General features: G+C 46.3%; 2 protein-coding genes across 2 annotated transcripts in view; both read left to right on the top strand.

Annotated features, from left to right (window-relative positions):
* The first annotated feature begins 2699 nt into the window (after positions 1–2699).
* LOC130250355 (cadherin EGF LAG seven-pass G-type receptor 2-like) lies at positions 2700–3812 on the top strand. Its single transcript, XM_056485933.1, has one exon. It carries the CDS (start codon positions 2700–2702, stop codon positions 3810–3812), a length of 1113 nt encoding a protein of 370 aa, XP_056341908.1.
* A 10772-nt stretch (positions 3813–14584) lies between these two features.
* The window catches only part of LOC130250340 (neural-cadherin-like), a 42879-nt gene continuing 39640 nt past the window's right edge, over positions 14585–17823 (top strand). The window contains exons 1-4 of the mRNA XM_056485899.1: positions 14585–14729; positions 15156–15381; positions 16666–16870; positions 17258–17369. Coding sequence (XP_056341874.1) covers positions 14600–14729; positions 15156–15381; positions 16666–16870; positions 17258–17369 — 673 coding nt within the window. The 5' untranslated portion in view covers positions 14585–14599. The remainder of the gene's footprint in view (positions 14730–15155; positions 15382–16665; positions 16871–17257; positions 17370–17823) is intronic.

The following is a 17823-nucleotide window of genomic DNA, read 5'->3' as shown; positions in this document are numbered from 1 at the left end:
TTCCTTTTTTTTCTTTTTCTCTCCTCCCAAACTTGGATCATTTTATGCTAGTCTGAGCTGTAGTACAAACTGCTGGCTGCATTCCAGGGACTTGTTCCAGCTGCAAGGAACAGCCAGAGGAAGGCTGTTGGGCTTGCTGATGCTTTGGCCTCAGAATGCCAGTTCTTAGATTTGGTGGTTGCAGTTCACAGTCCTCAGTTGACTAGATCAACATTGCTTAAGCAGAATTCTAAAACTAAATTTCACTGATTCTTTGGCAATGGAAGCTGACAGTGTCCTGAAGATATCTGTGTTGGTTTAGACAATATCTAAGGAGCTTATTTATTTTTATTTATTTCTTGTTTCCTGTTGAAGCTAAAAGCCATCTTCACTATCTTTACTGAGATGTCCTCTTGGATTAACACTGGATCAGTCTCTGTGGATTCTGCTTCAGTTTTGCAGGAAGAGACCAGTTTCTTTGGAAAACACAATTACATTCAAGTGTGTTTGCATCTCTTTAAATGGTAGGGTAGGATCTGTGGCCACAAATATCTGTACATTTGTTTTGTCATCACACAGGTTTTGTGTAATTGGGTGTTGAAAATAATGCAGTTGTGCTAGTGAGTATCTACAAGGGGAGCTTCGCTCTGGTTCTGCTCTGTAAGGTGTGTCCTGAATTCTGGCAATACGAGTGACATGAAGGAGGAGCCTGAATTTCTAACACCGAAATTCTGTGTTAATGTATTAGAAATACATGAGTTCATAGGTGGGAGGGAATAGTGTGAATAAAATCTAGTTTATATCTTCACAGGCTGTAGGGGAAACTGCATGTTATAAGAGCTTGAATAGAAGAGAATAGAAAGGGTAGTGTGTCCTGTAATGTAGGCTAAAAATGGGAACTTGATTTTGAGAGGATGTAATTTGCTTGTTGAAAGTTGTGTAAGGATTCAACACGCTTCAGAAGAGGGGATGCTGTGCTGTGTCCCATGCAGAGCTGAGCTTGTCCTAAACTGAATGCTTGTTTGCATGGTCTGGCTAGCTCATTTAGTGTTTTAAATTAATGAGCCTTCTAGTACATTTGTGAAGGAAAAAATTAGGGAACAAAGAGCAGCCATACCATACTCAAAACTTGCTACAGCACATTAACCAGGCATGGATCTGGATGATTACTTTCATGTTACTGGTAAAACATTCTGTAAAACTACTTGGTTTTACTTTTTGCCTTCCCAGTCTGAAATCTTGCATTGTTCCACATTTTAGAAGCTATCATGCCTTCACCTTGAGGGGGTAAAAAATAAATGTAATTGTAATAATGGTATGCGGTCTCCCAGCTATTATCTCTCCTTAAAACCAGTAATTCCCCGGGTGGCACAGGTGCAGGTCTAGCAGCTGGCTGTCACCTTTGACTGTTGCCCGTAATACTTGACTAAAGTAGTGAAATGGGTTCTGACTTTCTTGAGCAGAGCTTCACTTCCAGCCTTGTTATGTCATCACTGAAGTTACAACACAGCTGGCAACAAACACTCTGCCTTCCTAACAACCTTCTGGTAAAACTATCGAGCCTGTTCGAAGCAGGAAGAGGGAGCATTTCTGATGGAACAACACCTAAAACAGTTTGACCAGCTGGATGTGGAACCTTTGCAAAAGGCAGTTCCTGAGCTGTTACCATCACTATGTGAAGGGAGATATTTTTGTTCTTGTTTATTAACGGGGAGATGCTGCTGGGAACTCAAGCTTTGAGCGATTAGAAAATGAGTACTGTTTTGTTTGATGAGCAGTGATTGACTCTGGAGTGGTCTGGCTTGTATTCACACTCCCACTGATCACAGACTAACCAGAGCGACGAGTTCCATGCCCAGATGGTTTTATGCATGTTTAGTGGGACTGATGTGTTTGCTCCATATGTTCAGAAGGACCATTTCAGTCTGGCTCTCAACAACAGCACACACTACTCTTGTCCCAAAAATATTGCAGCTTCCCTGAAGAAGCAGCAACCTGAATGTGCACTTTCTGAGAGTCTGTTCTTCCAAGACAAACCCAGCTTACAACAGAAGTTGTCTGCTGGGTGACAACTACTCTTATGATTCAAGTGTCCCAAGGTCCACTCTCCTTTATGCAATTGTAGTTGTTTTCCTTGATTCTTTTATGGTGTTCTTGTAGCTTGGCTGGGTGTTTTTTTTTTTTTCATACAGGCTCAGAAGAGAGGGGGAAATTGCCTGTTTTCCCCCGAGTCACCACCCAGGGAAATTTAGTTCTGCCTGTGTCTGCAAGCTCTGCTCAACCTGCAGAAGACCCGGAGGGAGCAGCTGGATGCATGTGGTAGTTTGACCCCGGCTGAATGCCAGGGATCCACAAAAGCTGCTCTAGCACTCCCCTCTGCAACGGGACAGACGAGAGAAAATACAACAAAAAGTTCGCGAGTTGAAACAGGGGCGGGGGGAGAGCGCTCACACATGACCCTCACGGGCGATGTGAAATGGGGGAAGATGAGGAATTTGCCAAGCAACATCGTGCGCTTTACCACGGAATAGGGGAAAACGAGGAATTCGCACCTCAGCGCTGTGCGCTTGGCCGCGGGCGGGCTCCCCGCTGGAGCAGGCGGGGCGGTCTCGCTCCGTCCCCGCCCTCGGCCGTGCGTGGCCGGGCCGGGGCCGCCGGTGCCGCTGTGCCCGCGGCGGGAGCGGCGCAGAGCCGGGCTGCGCTCCGCTCCGCTCGGCGGGATGGGCCGGGCGCGGCGCAGCGGCTGCGGGCTGCTCCCGCTCCTGCTGCTGCTGCCGCTGCTCGGCGGGGCGGCGGGGCCGGGCAGCGGCGGCTGCCCCCGCCTGCTGCGCTTCTCCGGGCAGGTGCCCGAGAACAGCCCGGCGGGGACGCGGGTGCGGGGCTTGTGGGTGCCGCTGCGGAGGCTGCTGGGCCCCGGGGAGCCGGCCGGGGAGTGGGCGCTGGAAGGCGACGGCGCCTCCCGCTTCTCCCTGCAGCGGCGGCCGGACGGCGGCGGGGGGCTGCTGCTCCTCCGCACCGCCGAGCCCCTGGACCGGGAGACGCGGGCCGAGTACGGGCTGCGGCTGCGGCGGCGGGCGGGCCGGTCCCCCCGGGAGGCGCTGCTGCGGGTGCGGGTCCTGGACCGCAACGACCACCGGCCGCGGCTGCCGCCGGCGGGGCCGCTGGAGGTGGACGAGCTGGTCCCGCTGGGCACGGAGGTGGCGCGGCTCCGCGCCTCGGACCGCGACGAGGGCGCCAACGCGCGCCTCACCTACCGCGCCTGGCCGCCGGGCGCCGGCAGCCGCCTGCTGTTCGTGGTGCCCCGCAGCGGGCAAGTGCTGACCGTGGGCTCGCTGCTGGGGCAGCGGCGCCTCCGCCTGTGCGTGGCGGCCCTGGACCACGGGCGGCCGCGGGCGCTGCGCAGCCCCGCGCGGTGCCTGCGCCTGGCCGTGCGCGGCCGGGGGGCGGCCCGGCCCAGGGAGCCCCGCTCGCCGCGGCTGCCGGAGCCCGGGGCACGGCGCTTCACCGCCCGCCTGCCCCCCGCGGCCCGCGTGGGCGACACCGTCTTCACCGTGCCCGGGAGCCGGGACTCGGCGGCGGGCGCCTGGTTCGAGCTGGCCTCGCCCGGCGCCAGCCCCGTGGGGATCGACAGGACGTCGGGGCGGCTCTACCTGCGGCGGGAGCTGCGAGCGGGCGGCCGGGAGGAGGTGCTGGTCAAGGTGCACCGCGGCGGCGGAGCAGGTAGCGCTCCGGGGCCGGACCGGACCGGACGGGGAGGCTGGGATGGGTCGGTTCTCCCCGCGGCGCTGCCCCGAGTGGGTCCGGATGGCCGCAGAAGGAGCGGATGGGCATGAAGGGTTCTCCCGAGGGAGGGGATGCTGAGCAGACACGGCCGTGCCGGGCATTTCCCGGCAGATGCGGCCGCGGTGATGCTGCCCTCCGAGGGGTGCGGGAACTGCCCCCGGCTGTGGGAGCTCGGTGGGTGAAGTGGGAATGTGCCGGCTCTTCCCCGGTACCGCCCGCTGAGCTTCTGCCTCTTGCCTTTGAAGGAGCAGCTGGAAACGTAGGGAATGGTGTTTTGGTTATGTTGTCTTGTAAGGAATTCTTGTCACGCTAGGTTCACTTTTGTGGGACCAGAGGCGTCTGCTCAGGGGGCCCGGTAAAGAAGGGGCCACGCCACAACAGACAGCTTTTCTCCTAGTGGGGGCAGCCAGCAGGGAGCCTCTCCTGTCGCTCTGGGCCTGCTGGAAGGACCCGAGAAGGAAGAGGTGACGCTGTCCCGGGTGTGGCAGTGCCAGCCCCGCGGATGCAGCCCCTGCGCTGGGATGCCGCCGCTCCGGGTGATGCTGGCACTCAGCGACAGCCTGGCAGAGCAGCGCACGGGAGGGGAAAGCAGTCCTTACAAAATAGATGTCAACGAGCTAGGACGAGAAAAAGAAAAAAAATCTGAATCCAGAATCCTAGGAATTGGAGTAGAGAGCTAAATGGAGATATTGTAGTTATACCTGATTGTCAAGAGCTCATATACTGTTATGTATGGCTTTCCTAATAAGATGGCAAAGACTTGATAAACTTCTTTAACCACATAAACTTGAGGTGTGTTATCATTGCAGGAGCCATCCTTTCCATGTATTACTTTCATCTTAGAGTAAGTTTTAGAGTGTGTTTGTAAGTGCAGCTCAGGTCGCTAATAACATAACTGGTTATCATTTGTTTGGGTTTGTTTTGTCTTGTTTCCTTGTCTTTTTTCTTAGATGTTTGCAACTTTACTAAAGAGGGAATATTTACCAATTCATATAATTGAATTTTACAGCCTAGTTCTCAGGAAATGTGGAACACAGAGCTGGGAGGAAAACAAATGTGCTGAAGCATGCTGTGTGCAGTCTACGAGTCCAGGGCTGCCTGCCTGAGAAACTTATTCCTGCAGGAATGGGATGCATTGTGCAAGTGACAAACATTTACCGTTAGAAAAACTCTGCACAGTATTTCCAGCTACTAACTTTAAACAAATCACTTGATGATGTTTAAAGTAGAACTTCTCATTCAAGCTAAAGATGGAGCTGGAAAGGGGATGCATAGCTTGACTGTCTTGCTTATTTATAATTAAAGCAAATAACCTTGTGAACAGTGTTCAACACATGATTGTGTTGTCCTCTCCAATCTGGTGGTGGACAGCATGTTTTTACCACTGTCTGTGTGCTAATAATGTATTGACAAGAGATGAGCCTCAGGGAGAAAGGAATTCGATGATCAAGTGGGACAAGGTCATTTAGATACTCCTTTAAGCTACTTTGAAAATCAAAACTGTCTCATAACTTTGCACAGCAACAAACTTGGGATCTTTTTCTGTCTGCTTATTTTACAAAAATATGGTGAAATCGTGAGAGGATTTGAGCATCCATTTTTTTTATCTGAAGAGACCTGGTGAGCTGTCAAAAGTCAAACAGAATTAACTTTGGTCTGCTCCTCATTTCTCCTCGTGTCTATTACTAAATGTAATTAACAATCATTCACAAAGCAATCAATATTATGGAACATGTAGCAAACTTTTAATCACCTCTTTAAATGAAAAACAAAGCTACCAGACCTTTATTAATTGCCATCTCTTATGTAAAAGACATCAATGGACTTAGGCATTTCACAGGTGCTGCTTCTCGAGGCAAGGATGTGTTTTGGGGTTTTGGATGCGTTTGCCTTTTTTTTTTTTTTCAAGAAAAGAAAAACTTTTTTTAAAAAAACAAGCTTTAAAAAAATAAAACAGTAGGTCAGATGTAACTTAGAGCACTATTTCCTGCAACAGTAGTCCTAGGAAGACAAGGTATTCCTGTGCACAGTTGAAATACTGAAATAAACTGAGTGCAGAGTAAATAAATAAACAATAAATAGCCTTCTGAATCTTCCCAGTTGCTCAACAGCACACATAGCAGTGATGGGGAGGGGGCTGCCATCTGTTTTGTGGTGACCCTGTAGCAGGCTGTGAAAACACAGCTGTTCTCCCATTGAGTGTGCACTTGGCACATGGACTGTGCATCATAAAGGTGTTTGCACAACTTCTGGGGCTGGTTTTATCTACCTACACCAAGAAGTTTACATCTGCTTTAGGAATCTGGCAGTCTGTCAAAGCCTTGTTGTTCTGAGCTCTGTGCATGGATGGACCTGGAGTTTAGATAAGGCTCTCATACAAAGGTATGAACTGCATTTCTCATCCAGATTTTCTTTTGGGACATTTCACATCCTGGAAACACTGGCTGCACCATCAGAGGAGTGTGGGGCTTGAGCATGGAAAGGCTGGGGGTGGTGAGGAAGGGATGAACTCCCTTTCTCTTCCATGTCTGCCTCTGTCCATGCACACCTACAAGTGCCTACATAAGGTCTCATGGTTGTTATTACACAGGGTAGGATGTGCAGTTGCTATTTTGTCTTCTCCCCCTCAGCTGCCCCCTCAATGCTGGCAATAGGTGCTGGTGCACATTATGTAAAAATTTGACATTTAGGACTTTGTCTATCCTGCATCAAAAAGCAATTTCATACCCCTGTTCTTCAGCTCTAGAAGACTTTTAGGTCTCTTGGGTATTTTGGTTTGGGGTTTTTTTTTTTGGTGTTTTGGGTTTTCTTGTTCATTTGTTTTCTAATTTTGATTTTTGGTGTTTTTTGTTTGTTTTGGTTTTGATTGGTTGGTTTTTGTTTTTTTGTTTATTCGGTTTGGTTTTTTGTTTCTTTAAACTTAAGAGCCTGACACAAAGGGCTTACAGAGTGCCTTGGCTTGGAATAGTGAGACCCAGTGGGACATGTTGATGTTCCTGCACACTCACACTGCAGATACACTCCACATGCTGTCTGACTGAAAACAACTGTGTAAGAAGTCACTCTGTAATCTACAAATTTTGCCAATGGTAAGAACTCAAAAAAATCATGGCAAGACAAAACTCTTCCCCTTTCATGTGTCTGCAGTGCACTGAGGGGTTAAAGGGTTGATGTTAGCAGCCCTGTAGCTCTGGCATGCTCAAGACCTCAAAGGTGGGTGAACACCAGCAGGTAGTTTAAGACTGAAGTGAGTAAAATAGTTGTAAGGCTGTTCAGTATTTTCCTGGTTTTGGAGGTGAGATGAGTATCTCATTCCCTGCTCTCTCTGGTGAGATAACAACTGTTTACTACTGTAAGTGAATTCCAAGGAGATAGATTTTAAATCTGACTAAGGAAGCTGTAGCATAATGCATTTCCTTCAGTGCAATGCCTTGTGGTGGAATATGACCAGTGTTGAACCCTTATGATTCACTGGAAGCAAGCTGCATTTTAAAAAGACATCTGTCAGACATAATTTCCTGTGAATACAACCTAGACTGCACGTGGAAAAAATATGTGGTTTGAGTCCCTTCTACTTTCTTAAGAAACTTCCATCAGGATGCCTGCTGGGAAGGGAGACCTTTCAATCCATGGAATACAGCTTTTGTAAAGCTAACAAGTAATTCATGTATGTTGCTGGCCATGATTTAGGTTTGGGGTTTTTTGTTATTTTTTTTATTTTTCTTTGTCAACAGAGCCAGAAATTGCCCACTGCTTCCTGGCACCCCCTGACATATTTAGAAAATAAATCTCACTCCAGAAGCAGAAATTTGACCTGATCAGGTACTCAGGTCACATTATATCACATTATATGCTGCTTTTTTTTTTTTCTGGGGGTGGGATGGGGGGGTGTTTCCTCCTGGTATCAGACTGATTAAAACCATCTGTGGATGCCATTAGTGTGCCTCCAAATTCAGGTACCAACAGAAAAAGGTTGCTTCTCTTAACCCGTGAAATCTCTTTAATGGCCAGGGATCATTGGATGAAAGAGCAAGCTCCAGGATAAAGGTTATTATGTTACCCTGTCTGTAGGTATCTTTGTAAAAACTTTGCTGTAAAAAAATAAAAAATTGAATCAATGTAAACATATATAATGATCCAGAGGCAATAAATTGGTCTTAAGAATGTCTAATAAAGTCAGACATTTTGAGACACCTACAAGAAGCTTAAAACTGAATAGGTAAATGTAAAGCTTATGTTACAAGTATTCTTGGTAAGTTGCATAAGCTATTTAAATGATGAGAAAACCTCTGTCATAACAAGTTTGAGAAAAAAGTGAGAGACCTTAAAAATACAATATTAAATCCTTTATTCTTAAGAGTAGCATCATGAATCCTTTTATACAAACTATGATTTAGTATTTCTGAGTTTTCATTACATTTCAACAGCAGGAAGGCATTTAAAAAGCTGGTTTTAGACCCAGGTGAAAGCTGGACCATGCCAGAAACAGCCCTGTGTGCTCCTGGTGGTATCTCACACTCCAGGAGCTCCGTGCAGTGCTCAGCAGTGTTTGATTTTTGTGTGCTGGCAGGAGCCAGCTGACCTGGGGCTGCCTTTACACACCTGTATTGCACATGGGAGCCCCAAAATTCACATGTACCACATTTGCACAGGCAGCCTGTTCACATTAGCTCCCCATGGCAGGTGTGCACAAAGCCTTCTCCTTAGGGACTGTGACTGAAGTGGAATTGAACTTGCTCCTGCATCTCTGATGGGCTTGGAAAGCTGTGTCCTCCCCAGAGAGCAGTGGCCTCACAGCTGGTGTTCTGGTGTCTTGGGGCAGGCATTAGGGGTTCCTTGCTACAGCAGCCAGACCTTGGCTAGTGCAGAACTCAACAGTGCTGCACTTTGAACACTGAGGTTGGCTTGCTGGTGGAAACTGCCCAAAATTTAGGAAAAGGTAAAGCAGAAAGTTTAAGAGAACCCTTTAAAAGCCTGACCTGAGGAAACAGGCTGACAGAAAGGACTTGGAGTTCTGCTCCTGCCATGAGTTACTGTTGGAATGCCCTAAAAGCAGTGCTGGATGACAACAAAGTAGGAGCCATTAGTTCCTGTGAGTGGCTGAGCTTTTGCCTGAGTAAGCAAACCCTGTGTGTGGCATAGACAATGATTTGTGAGAGAGAAGTAGCAAGTTATCAAGGGCTATGTCTGTGCAAGAAATTTGTTCTATAAGGAGAACTGGAAGGTGGTGTAGCAACTTTAGCTTTTCATTTCTTGGGACACAGCAGAGCACACAGCTCCTTTGGATGCTGCTGCTCCAAACACCTGCCAGTGCTGCTGCCCTGCTTCACCAGAGGGGCTGAGCTGCTCCTCACACCTGCATCCAGGGATGCTAAAGTGTTAAAGCTGATATTGCTACAGAGCTTTTCAGCATCTTTTTGTACATGCCAAACACATTTGCTGTTCTAAAATGATTGGATTTTGCTGGTGGCATTAACTTTATAAGCATTTGGAAAGAAGTTAATACACTCTTAAGTATAGAAACAGCTCTTCCTGCTTGAAGCCTCAGCAAGCAACTTCTTATTTTAAAATGTTTGAACAATATTCAGGGAGAAGAGACTTAATTATGTTAAAGGACAACAGATAAATGCTTGTAGTTTTTCCACAGGAAGACTGGACATCAAAGCAAAGTGATTCCTAACCACTGAAGCAATCAGACTCTGCTACAGCCTCTCAGGAACATATTTTTATGTCCCACATAAACTACTTTAAACTTAATAAGTGCCACTTTAATGAGGAGGAGCAGGTGCTGTGCTGGGTAGGATGACAAGAAGACAGGATTGTAACTGTGTCTGCACTTTCCTTCTTTAAAAGCTGTAAAAAATCCCCCAAATATCCTTTGTGCTCTTGACTCCTCAGCTGTTCTAACTACCTTGGTGTGATCTGACTTCCTCTTCAACTGATGTGCCTGCAAACTCACATCACATTGAAGTCCCCTCACATCAGCTCTAATCCTAGTCTTAGGAAAAGAGATTTCTCTTCTCTTCTCTTCTCTTCTCTTCTCTTCTCTTCTCTTCTCTTCTCTTCTCTTCTCTTCTCTTCTCTTCTCTTCTCTTCTCTTCTCTTCTCTTCTCTTCTCTTCTCTTCTCTTCTCTTCTCTTCTCTTCTCTTCTCTTCTCTTCTCTTCTCTTCTCTTCTCTTCTCTTCTCTTCTCTTCTCTTCTCTTCTCTTCTCTTCTCCCTCTCCCTCTCCCTCTCCCTCTCCCTCTCCCTCTCCCTCTCCCTCTCCCTCTCCCTCTCCCTCTCCCTCTCCCTCTCCTCTTCCCTGAAACTTCCCTCCCCTCTTCTCTTCCCTTCCCTTTCTTCCTCTGGTAAAGAAGGAAACTTTGAAGGAGTTTTGATTGATTTTGATTGAAGGAGTGAAATTGATACAGGCTTGCAAGAATAGCCACTTGCAGTTTTGGAAAAAATCCTTTCCAGTTCTTCCTTTGCTTCCATATTCCTGTCCAAGGAAGGTGTGGGTGTATCTGCTCTGCTCTGCTGAAGAACGTTTAGCCATCTGAGACACAAATTTAGCATTTCTGCATTCCCCCCAATTCTTGCACTTGCTACATCCTGAGATTTTTACTTAGGATGCTCTTAACTGGTGATTGATTGACATCCCTTTTGTTGACATGTGTTTTTTAGATGTAAGCAGGAAGTAAAGCTGAAGCCTTGGGGATACACCAGCATCTCCAGGAAAATCAGCACTCCTTAGGATTCTCTTCCAGAGTGATCCTGCCAAGACTCTTCCCAATGTGTGGTGCAGAGGCCAGAATATCCTGTTGATAGTCTGGTTTCACAGGGAATAGAGCCTAGTTTCCTGATTATTTCCTTCCTTGCAGTGGATGATTCATATTGACAAAATGGGTGAACTGCAACATCACTGGGTGATGTTGCATTTTGATTTAATAGGATGTTCTGGTTGTGTCAGGAACAAAATAAAACACTATTGATTTCAGAGGCTTGATCTGTTAATGCCTTTACAGCTATGACAGCTGAAAAACCAAAGCGTTCCTGGGGAAAACTCTACTTTGTTAAGGCTGGTTTTGTTTCACTGACATGTTTCAAGACAAGGTGGTAATTTTATACAGTATCTGATTGCCACATGTCTGTAACACCTTAAAGTCCTTGAGTTTCTCACACCTGGTGTGTGTGCAGAGGGGAGGGACCAGAACAAAAGTGTCTGTACTCATAGTGCTGCTTCTGAACAGCTCTTTCTGGATGATAGGGGAAATCAGTGCTGTTTGACTGAGCTCCTGTTAGTTTCCCGACAATGTTCAACACTGCTTTTTTAGGGTTTTGGAGTGAATTGATAAAATCTGCTCTTTGTAACTATCTTTTCTTCCATTTATGCCTTGCTAGAATTAGAAGTCTGATCTATATAGATACAACCTGGACTGTTTTGTCAGCATGCTTGCAGGTTGCTTCAATTTTAATTTTCTTTGCTTGCATGGAGAAAACAGCTTCAAGTCTGAAAATCTGAAATAAATGCTGGGGGCCTGAAGGAGTGAGCCAGGTCTCAGCTGCAGAAAGACATTCCACCCTATAGCTGAAGTTGATTACCCCTGCCCTCCAGGTTTGGCTTCATCCCATGTTTTTTCTTTCATGTGTGGTGCTGGATGTTTCTAGACTGCCATTCACTCCTTTTCTCACTTCTTACCCTTAAGGAAACAGCAAAGAGAAAACACAAATGTTTGTTTATGTTAGAAGTTCCTTGAAGCTGCAGGGGAATGAGTGACATGTGGCCATCTATGCCTCAAAAATCAATAAGATGCAAAAGCTGAAGGGCAGGGAGATTAATGTGTGATGGAAAGGATTCAATAGTCTTGCTGGTTCCATGTCCCTGCCTAGAGGCAGGTTTTGTCACAACAAAGCAATTGCCAGCAGATATTTGTTTAGTCAGGTCTTAAAGATCTCAGTGATGGATGCTGTCTCACCTCTCTGGCCACTCTCAAGGGCTCCATTGTCCTGATAATTAAAAACGTGCTGAAGGGTCCCATGCCCAACATCTAATGCCAGTCTTTTCCTCTGGAATGGGAGTTAGTTATTCTTTGTTTTGCAGGTTATGGAGCAGCTGACTGCTGACATCAGTCCTTCAACCTCTTATATCATTATTTGCATGTCTCTTGCAGTCTCCTGAAAATCTCCAGGTCTTTTCACCTCTCTTGAAGGGCATTCTTTCTGGTTATGCTCTTGGCTTTTCTCTGGACACTTGCCAGCCAGTCTATGTCTTTCTTGAAATCCAGCCCTGAGAACTTTAGTTCACTGGATTGCCCAGGGAGGTTTTGGATTCTCCCTCCTTGTAGATATTCAAAAGCCTTGTCGACATTTTTCTGAGCAGGCAGCTCTAGGTAGCCTGGCTTGAGCAGAGCAGTTGGACCAGATGATCTCCAGAAGTCCTGCCACGCTCACCCCTGCCATGAGTCTGTGATCTGAGGCTTTGCTGAGTGTCACAGCTTTACCAGGGTTCAGTGAGGGCTGAACATGAGCCAGGGTGAGCCCAGGTGGCCAGGAGGGCCAGTGTCACCCTGGCCTGTGTCAGCAATGGTGTGGCCAGCAGGAGCAGGGCAGGGATTGTCCCCTGCACTGGGCACTGGTGAGGGTGCACATCAAGCACTGCATCCAGCTCTGGGCCCTCAGCTCAGGAAGGACATTGAGGAGCTGCAGCGTGTCCAGAGGAGGGAAATGGAGCTGGGGAAGGGTCTGGAGCACAAATCCTGAGAGGAGAGGCTGAGGGAGCTGGGGGTGTTTACCCTAGAGCAAAGGAGGCTCAGGGGTGACCTTACTGCTCTCTGCACCTGCCTGAAAGGAGGAGCCAGGAGTGGCTTGTTCTCCTCTCCCAAGTAACAGCACAAGAGGAGATGGCCCCAAGTTGTGCCAGGGGAGGGTTAATGTCGATATTAGTGGAAAAATTCTTCACAGAAAGGGTTGCCAAGCATTAGAACAGGCTGTCCAGAGAAATGGTGGAGTCACCATCCCTGGGGGCATCTAAAGGACATGTGAATGTGGCATTTATGGACGTGGTTTCTTGGAATTGTAGGATTCTTAAGGTTCAAAAAGACCTTTAAAATGATCAAGTCCAACTGTCAACCTATCACCAGCACCATGTTCACCATTAAATCATGTCCTCAAGTGCCATGCTCATATACTTTTTCAACATTTCCAGGGATAGTTAATTCCAGGTTTAGTTGTGAAGTTGGCAGTACCAGGTTAATGGTTGGACTTGATAATCTTAGAGCCTTTTCCAACCTAAATTCTTCTATGATTCTATTTAAATACACCTTTCATAGAGAGGGAAGGTGAACTGTTTGTAAAAGTCCAGAAAATTATGGTAATTTTGAACAACACATTTTCCCTGACATGCTGTCCTGAACTCAGTGAAATTTGTTCCCTTGTCTGTCTTTTTTAAAATGCAAATCTCAGTTTCACTGCTGACTTTAGGGAGCTTTTGCAACACCTACCAGGATTAGGACATTGTTACTGATTGATACTTAACAAATGGATCACCTACATGGAGCAATATTAAGAATAATCTGTATAATTCTAATTTTTAAAACCATTCTCCAGGTTTCACTAAATGGGGAAAATATTTGACTAGATATCCAATCTCTGCAGAAATTACAACTGCCTGAATTAGACCAATAAATGAACAAAAATATCTTTAAATGCTCATGCCTACAAGTTTTCATCCCTTTACTAGCAAAATAACACTGTCTGTATTAGGACATGTATTTCTCAACCCTCCTTCTTGGCTATAGATAAAATAGTGACTGCTCCAGCTGCTCTTTTGAGCTACTACCTCATGCTGTGGGTTGTGCCTTTTCTACACAGCAATACAGAGGAAAAAAAATAAGAAAAGTGAACCAGTGTTCTCCTGTATGCAGTGCTGGTACATGAGAAAACCAGAAACCAAATCTAAGAAAAACTAAGGAAACCATGTCTTAAATGATTTTAAATAATTTAAAACCCCACAAAACTTCAGTTAAGTTTTTTCCTTCCTGGGAATGATTATCTCTAGGAAATTTCTCTAGCATGTATTTTTACTGCAGGGTAAGGCTGCTTGTAACTACAGGGCTGGTGTGTCAGGGAATGTCTGTCTGTGGGCAGCCTTTTATTTAATATTACATCCCTGAGACATACACTTAAAATGGTTTGGAATTTCTTGCTTACTTCTTGCCTTTGGTGCTGGTTTTGTCCACCTGCTCCTGTCTTCTTCCATCCTGTGTGAAATGATGATGCCTTTGTCCTTCTTGAAGGCAGAGATGAAAGGTTTCCTGTATGAGACACACACACCTGGGTGGGTGTTTCATTTTGTAGTGGTGTAGCCCTCCACAGACCTGCAACCTCAGTGCAGTTTGTTGAAGTATATGATCATATTTTAACAGGCATTTCATACATAGGAGAAATGTACCTTTCTTCATACCCCCCTTTCTACATTTAGTTTCTCTTTTTATTCAAATTTATTCTCTACATTCAATAACACATTCATTTTAATTTGAAGTCAAATCTTAAGGCCACTTTTAGAACACAAATGTGCTTAGGAAAATTTCTTCAAGAAGCCCATATATCCTTTAGCATCAGTTAGTGACTTGCTGTGAATTCAAATATAGGTCAGAGTACTGTGATGAAATCTCTACATGTCCTTTGCAGCGGACGCTTCCTTCCCAGTGTGTTTACAGATACTAATGGGTGAGGTGTTAACATTCCTGGCTGAAGTTTGTGACCAAGCTAGAACCCGTGTGCCTTTTGCAGATGATGACTGGTACCTGTGCCAGGTGACACTGGTGGCCCCAGAGGAGGAGCTGCTGTCCTGGGCCATGCACCCGTTCCCGTTCCTGGCGCGCGTCGACCCCGATGCGCGCAAGGGCACGCTCGTCTACCAGCTGGTGGCACGCTCCAGCAGCCAAGGAAACACCTCTGCTGGCATAACCTACACACTCCTTGCAGGTAGGGCTGCTCTGGGAAAAAGGGTAGAATTCTGTTTAGTTGCAGGTGTTCCCATTTTGTAATTTAATTGGTAGATTTTTCCCTTGGGGAATCCTTAAAGATACAGCATGGACAGCAAGTAGAAGCTGGAAGTGCTGTAAGTAGAAGTTATGTGGATGGGAGTCTTTCTTGTTGCCATTTTCTTTGCTTATTTTGAGATTGCTGTTAACTTAAGGCTCCATTTCTTACTCATTGTTGTCTCTTTTACACTGCACTGGTCAACAAAACAGTGTGAGTGAAAGACAAGGTGAGCAACTGGGAAGGTGAAAAGAAGTGCATACAAGGATGTGGGTGGATGAGTTGAGGATAGCTTACCTTGAAATGGGGAAGGTGCAAATGTTCCTTCTGTGGGCTTGTCTGAGAGCAGCTTTGTGCCTGTGTTGGTAGGTGGTGAGGAGCGATTCCAGGTGGATAAGGACACTGGCATCATCATGACCACTGGCTTGCCCCTGACGTGGAACAAGGAGTACGTGGTTACTGTGGAAGCCTCTGATGAGAACGGCAGCAAGAGCCCCTACGCCTCCGTTTCCATCCTGGCAGGCTCCCGACCTCCACAGTTCACCAACATGTCCTACAGCGTGTTTGTCCCTGAAAACACTCCAGCAGGAGAAAGGTGAGTTCTGCTTGGTTAGGTGGCTCCCTCCCTGCAGCCTGAGAGGAGCTTCACAGAGCACAGCAGAGTGAAACTTTTGTGGTATTGCTTCTCAGGGCTACACATATGCATTTGCCTATTACACTTTAAAAATCATGTTGTGTTTTCTAAAAGAAATTACACCTCTTTTGATGTTTCAGAGTCTCCAGTGGGGCATGAATCATGAATTATTTTAATGCTTTTGGGGTCTTAGTGCCTTGCATCATGAATTAGAACAGCCAAACTACTGGCTATGCATCTCCTGGTGATTTAAACAAATGCCTGAAAATAATCTTTTGACCAACCAGATCTGGAGCAGTTTCTGTGCCATTTGACTTGTATTTCAATTTCTAGGAAGATTAGTCATTGCCAGACTCTTGAGATAACAGCACCAGTGTGGAGCACAAATAGATAAATCTCAATCTCCAAGGGGCTCTGCTGTTACATGAAAAGTAGCTAAGCCAAATCACAGTGGGGAGATGCTCTCAAGCTGGCTCTGAGTTTATTGTCACTGTTCAGCTACTTGAGAGCAGAATGGGCTTTAAGGAACAGGTGGAACTGTGCCATGAGGCCTCTAAGGAGCAGGAAACCTCAAAATAAACTGATGACCTAGGAAAAATTGCTGGAGATGTGCCACTAATCCTTAAGAGAGACTGAATGAGAAAGAGGAGGGAAATTTCTCTACTTCCCAGGAGCTTTTAGTGAGATGAGCTAAAAGTGTATTATGCTGGTGAGAGACTGGTGCGAGAGGTGGAGCTTCAAAACATAAGTCACAGTAGGGAGGCAAACATTCCTTTGATGTCCTGCCAAGGTGGACAGCAGGATCTGGAAAGCCCTGTGCTCCATGGGTTTCTCATCCATGCCTGAACCCTTTTCTTTTCTGAATATACAACTACAGAGAAACTCAGAAGTATAGTTGGTCACTTACTTGGGAATAACTGAGAAACTGGGGGTAAACCAATAACTGCTGTCAAATATTTAAAAGGCAAAAATAGGGAAGAAAAGGATGTTTTAGTGTTAGTGGGGGTTGAAATGGGTTGTTATTTCAGCACTGCTGTGTCAGTGAATGAGTTTGGTGAAAGAAGAGAAAGTAGATGTGCTCCCTGTAGCAAAAGGGGTTTCCAGTCTGAATGCAAAGCTGAGCCAAGCATTGACAGAGATTGAGCAAGACACCTTTCCTCATCCTATCCTCCTCCTCTAGCTGCTGAGGGGACAGCTTTGGTTGTTACTGTTTTGAAGCAAAGGTTGTTCTCTCGTTCTTTGCAGAGTAGCAGTTGTTGAGGCTGTTTCCTTCCAGAGCCAGCCTCTTTCCTACAGTCTCCTGACGAACCCGTCCGGGCTGTTCCGGGTGAGGCAGGAGAGTGGGGAGCTCAGCCTGACCCACCCCGTGGACTATGAGAGTGAGCACCACCTCTACCAGCTGCTGCTGAGAGCCATGGAAGCTGAGAGCACCCTCAGCACTGTGACTGAGGTACCTGAATCTCTTCACGTCCCACCCATGGTCTGCAATCCGTGCTAGGATTGCTCCAGGTTACACAGATGGATAGCCCAGGACACTGTGAGGATGCTGGGCAGGGAGGAGGACTTGTAGAACAGGCAGAAATCTGACATCTGACTTGGGTTCACATCTAGGCTCTGCAAATACCTCTTGTTATTACTTTTTGGATTTGCTCCCATCTTGGGAGTGGAGGAGAAAATACTTCTCTATGTTACAGGGGTGGTATGAGAGGAATGGCATCAGAGGTGTAAAGATGGGACAGCAGCAAAAGCACTGACTGCCACTGCAGTGTCCCAGAGGAGGTGCTCTTTTAGCAGTTTAGAAGCTAAAATCCATTCTCAGTGTGTCCTTTTTCCTCAGGTCATGGTCCACATCACCGATGAAAACGACTGTTCTCCCGAATTCCAGCGCTCCATCTACAGCAGAGACAACGTTCCCGAAACCATTCCTGTTGGGACGTCCCTTCTGCAAGGTGGGGACCATCAAAGGATTCATTTCAGTCCTGCCACAGGCCTGCTAGGTTGTTACCTTCTATGTGCTCTCTTCCACAGATGTGGATGCAGCTGTCCTGGCAATCTGTGGATGACTTTTAGGTTTCCTGGAAGTAGAGTGTCTTTACATGAGGATCACTGTATTGTGCTCAAGGAGAGATCCTGTGGTGTCCAAGGACAGAAAAAGCAGCTGATGGGAAGTGCTTAGTTTCCTTTAAATGTTGTAGCTGTCTTTTAGTTCATCTTGGCAATCTTTTTGTATCCCAGAAGCAGCTGCAATTAGTTTTTCTCTTCTTAAGGTCTTTTTAAAATGGACAGCTAGTTTTGTCAAATAGCATTATTATGCATATTATATATACACATATACATATATATATGTATATTATATACAGCATTAATGCTGTATAACTGATTTGCAAAGTGTTAAAGGAAAAA

The sequence above is a fragment of the Oenanthe melanoleuca genome, chromosome 2 (genome assembly GCF_029582105.1).
Source record: "Oenanthe melanoleuca isolate GR-GAL-2019-014 chromosome 2, OMel1.0, whole genome shotgun sequence".
NCBI classification, from domain to species: Eukaryota; Metazoa; Chordata; class Aves; order Passeriformes; family Muscicapidae; genus Oenanthe; species Oenanthe melanoleuca.
This window is presented reverse-complemented; position numbering and strand designations above follow the sequence as displayed.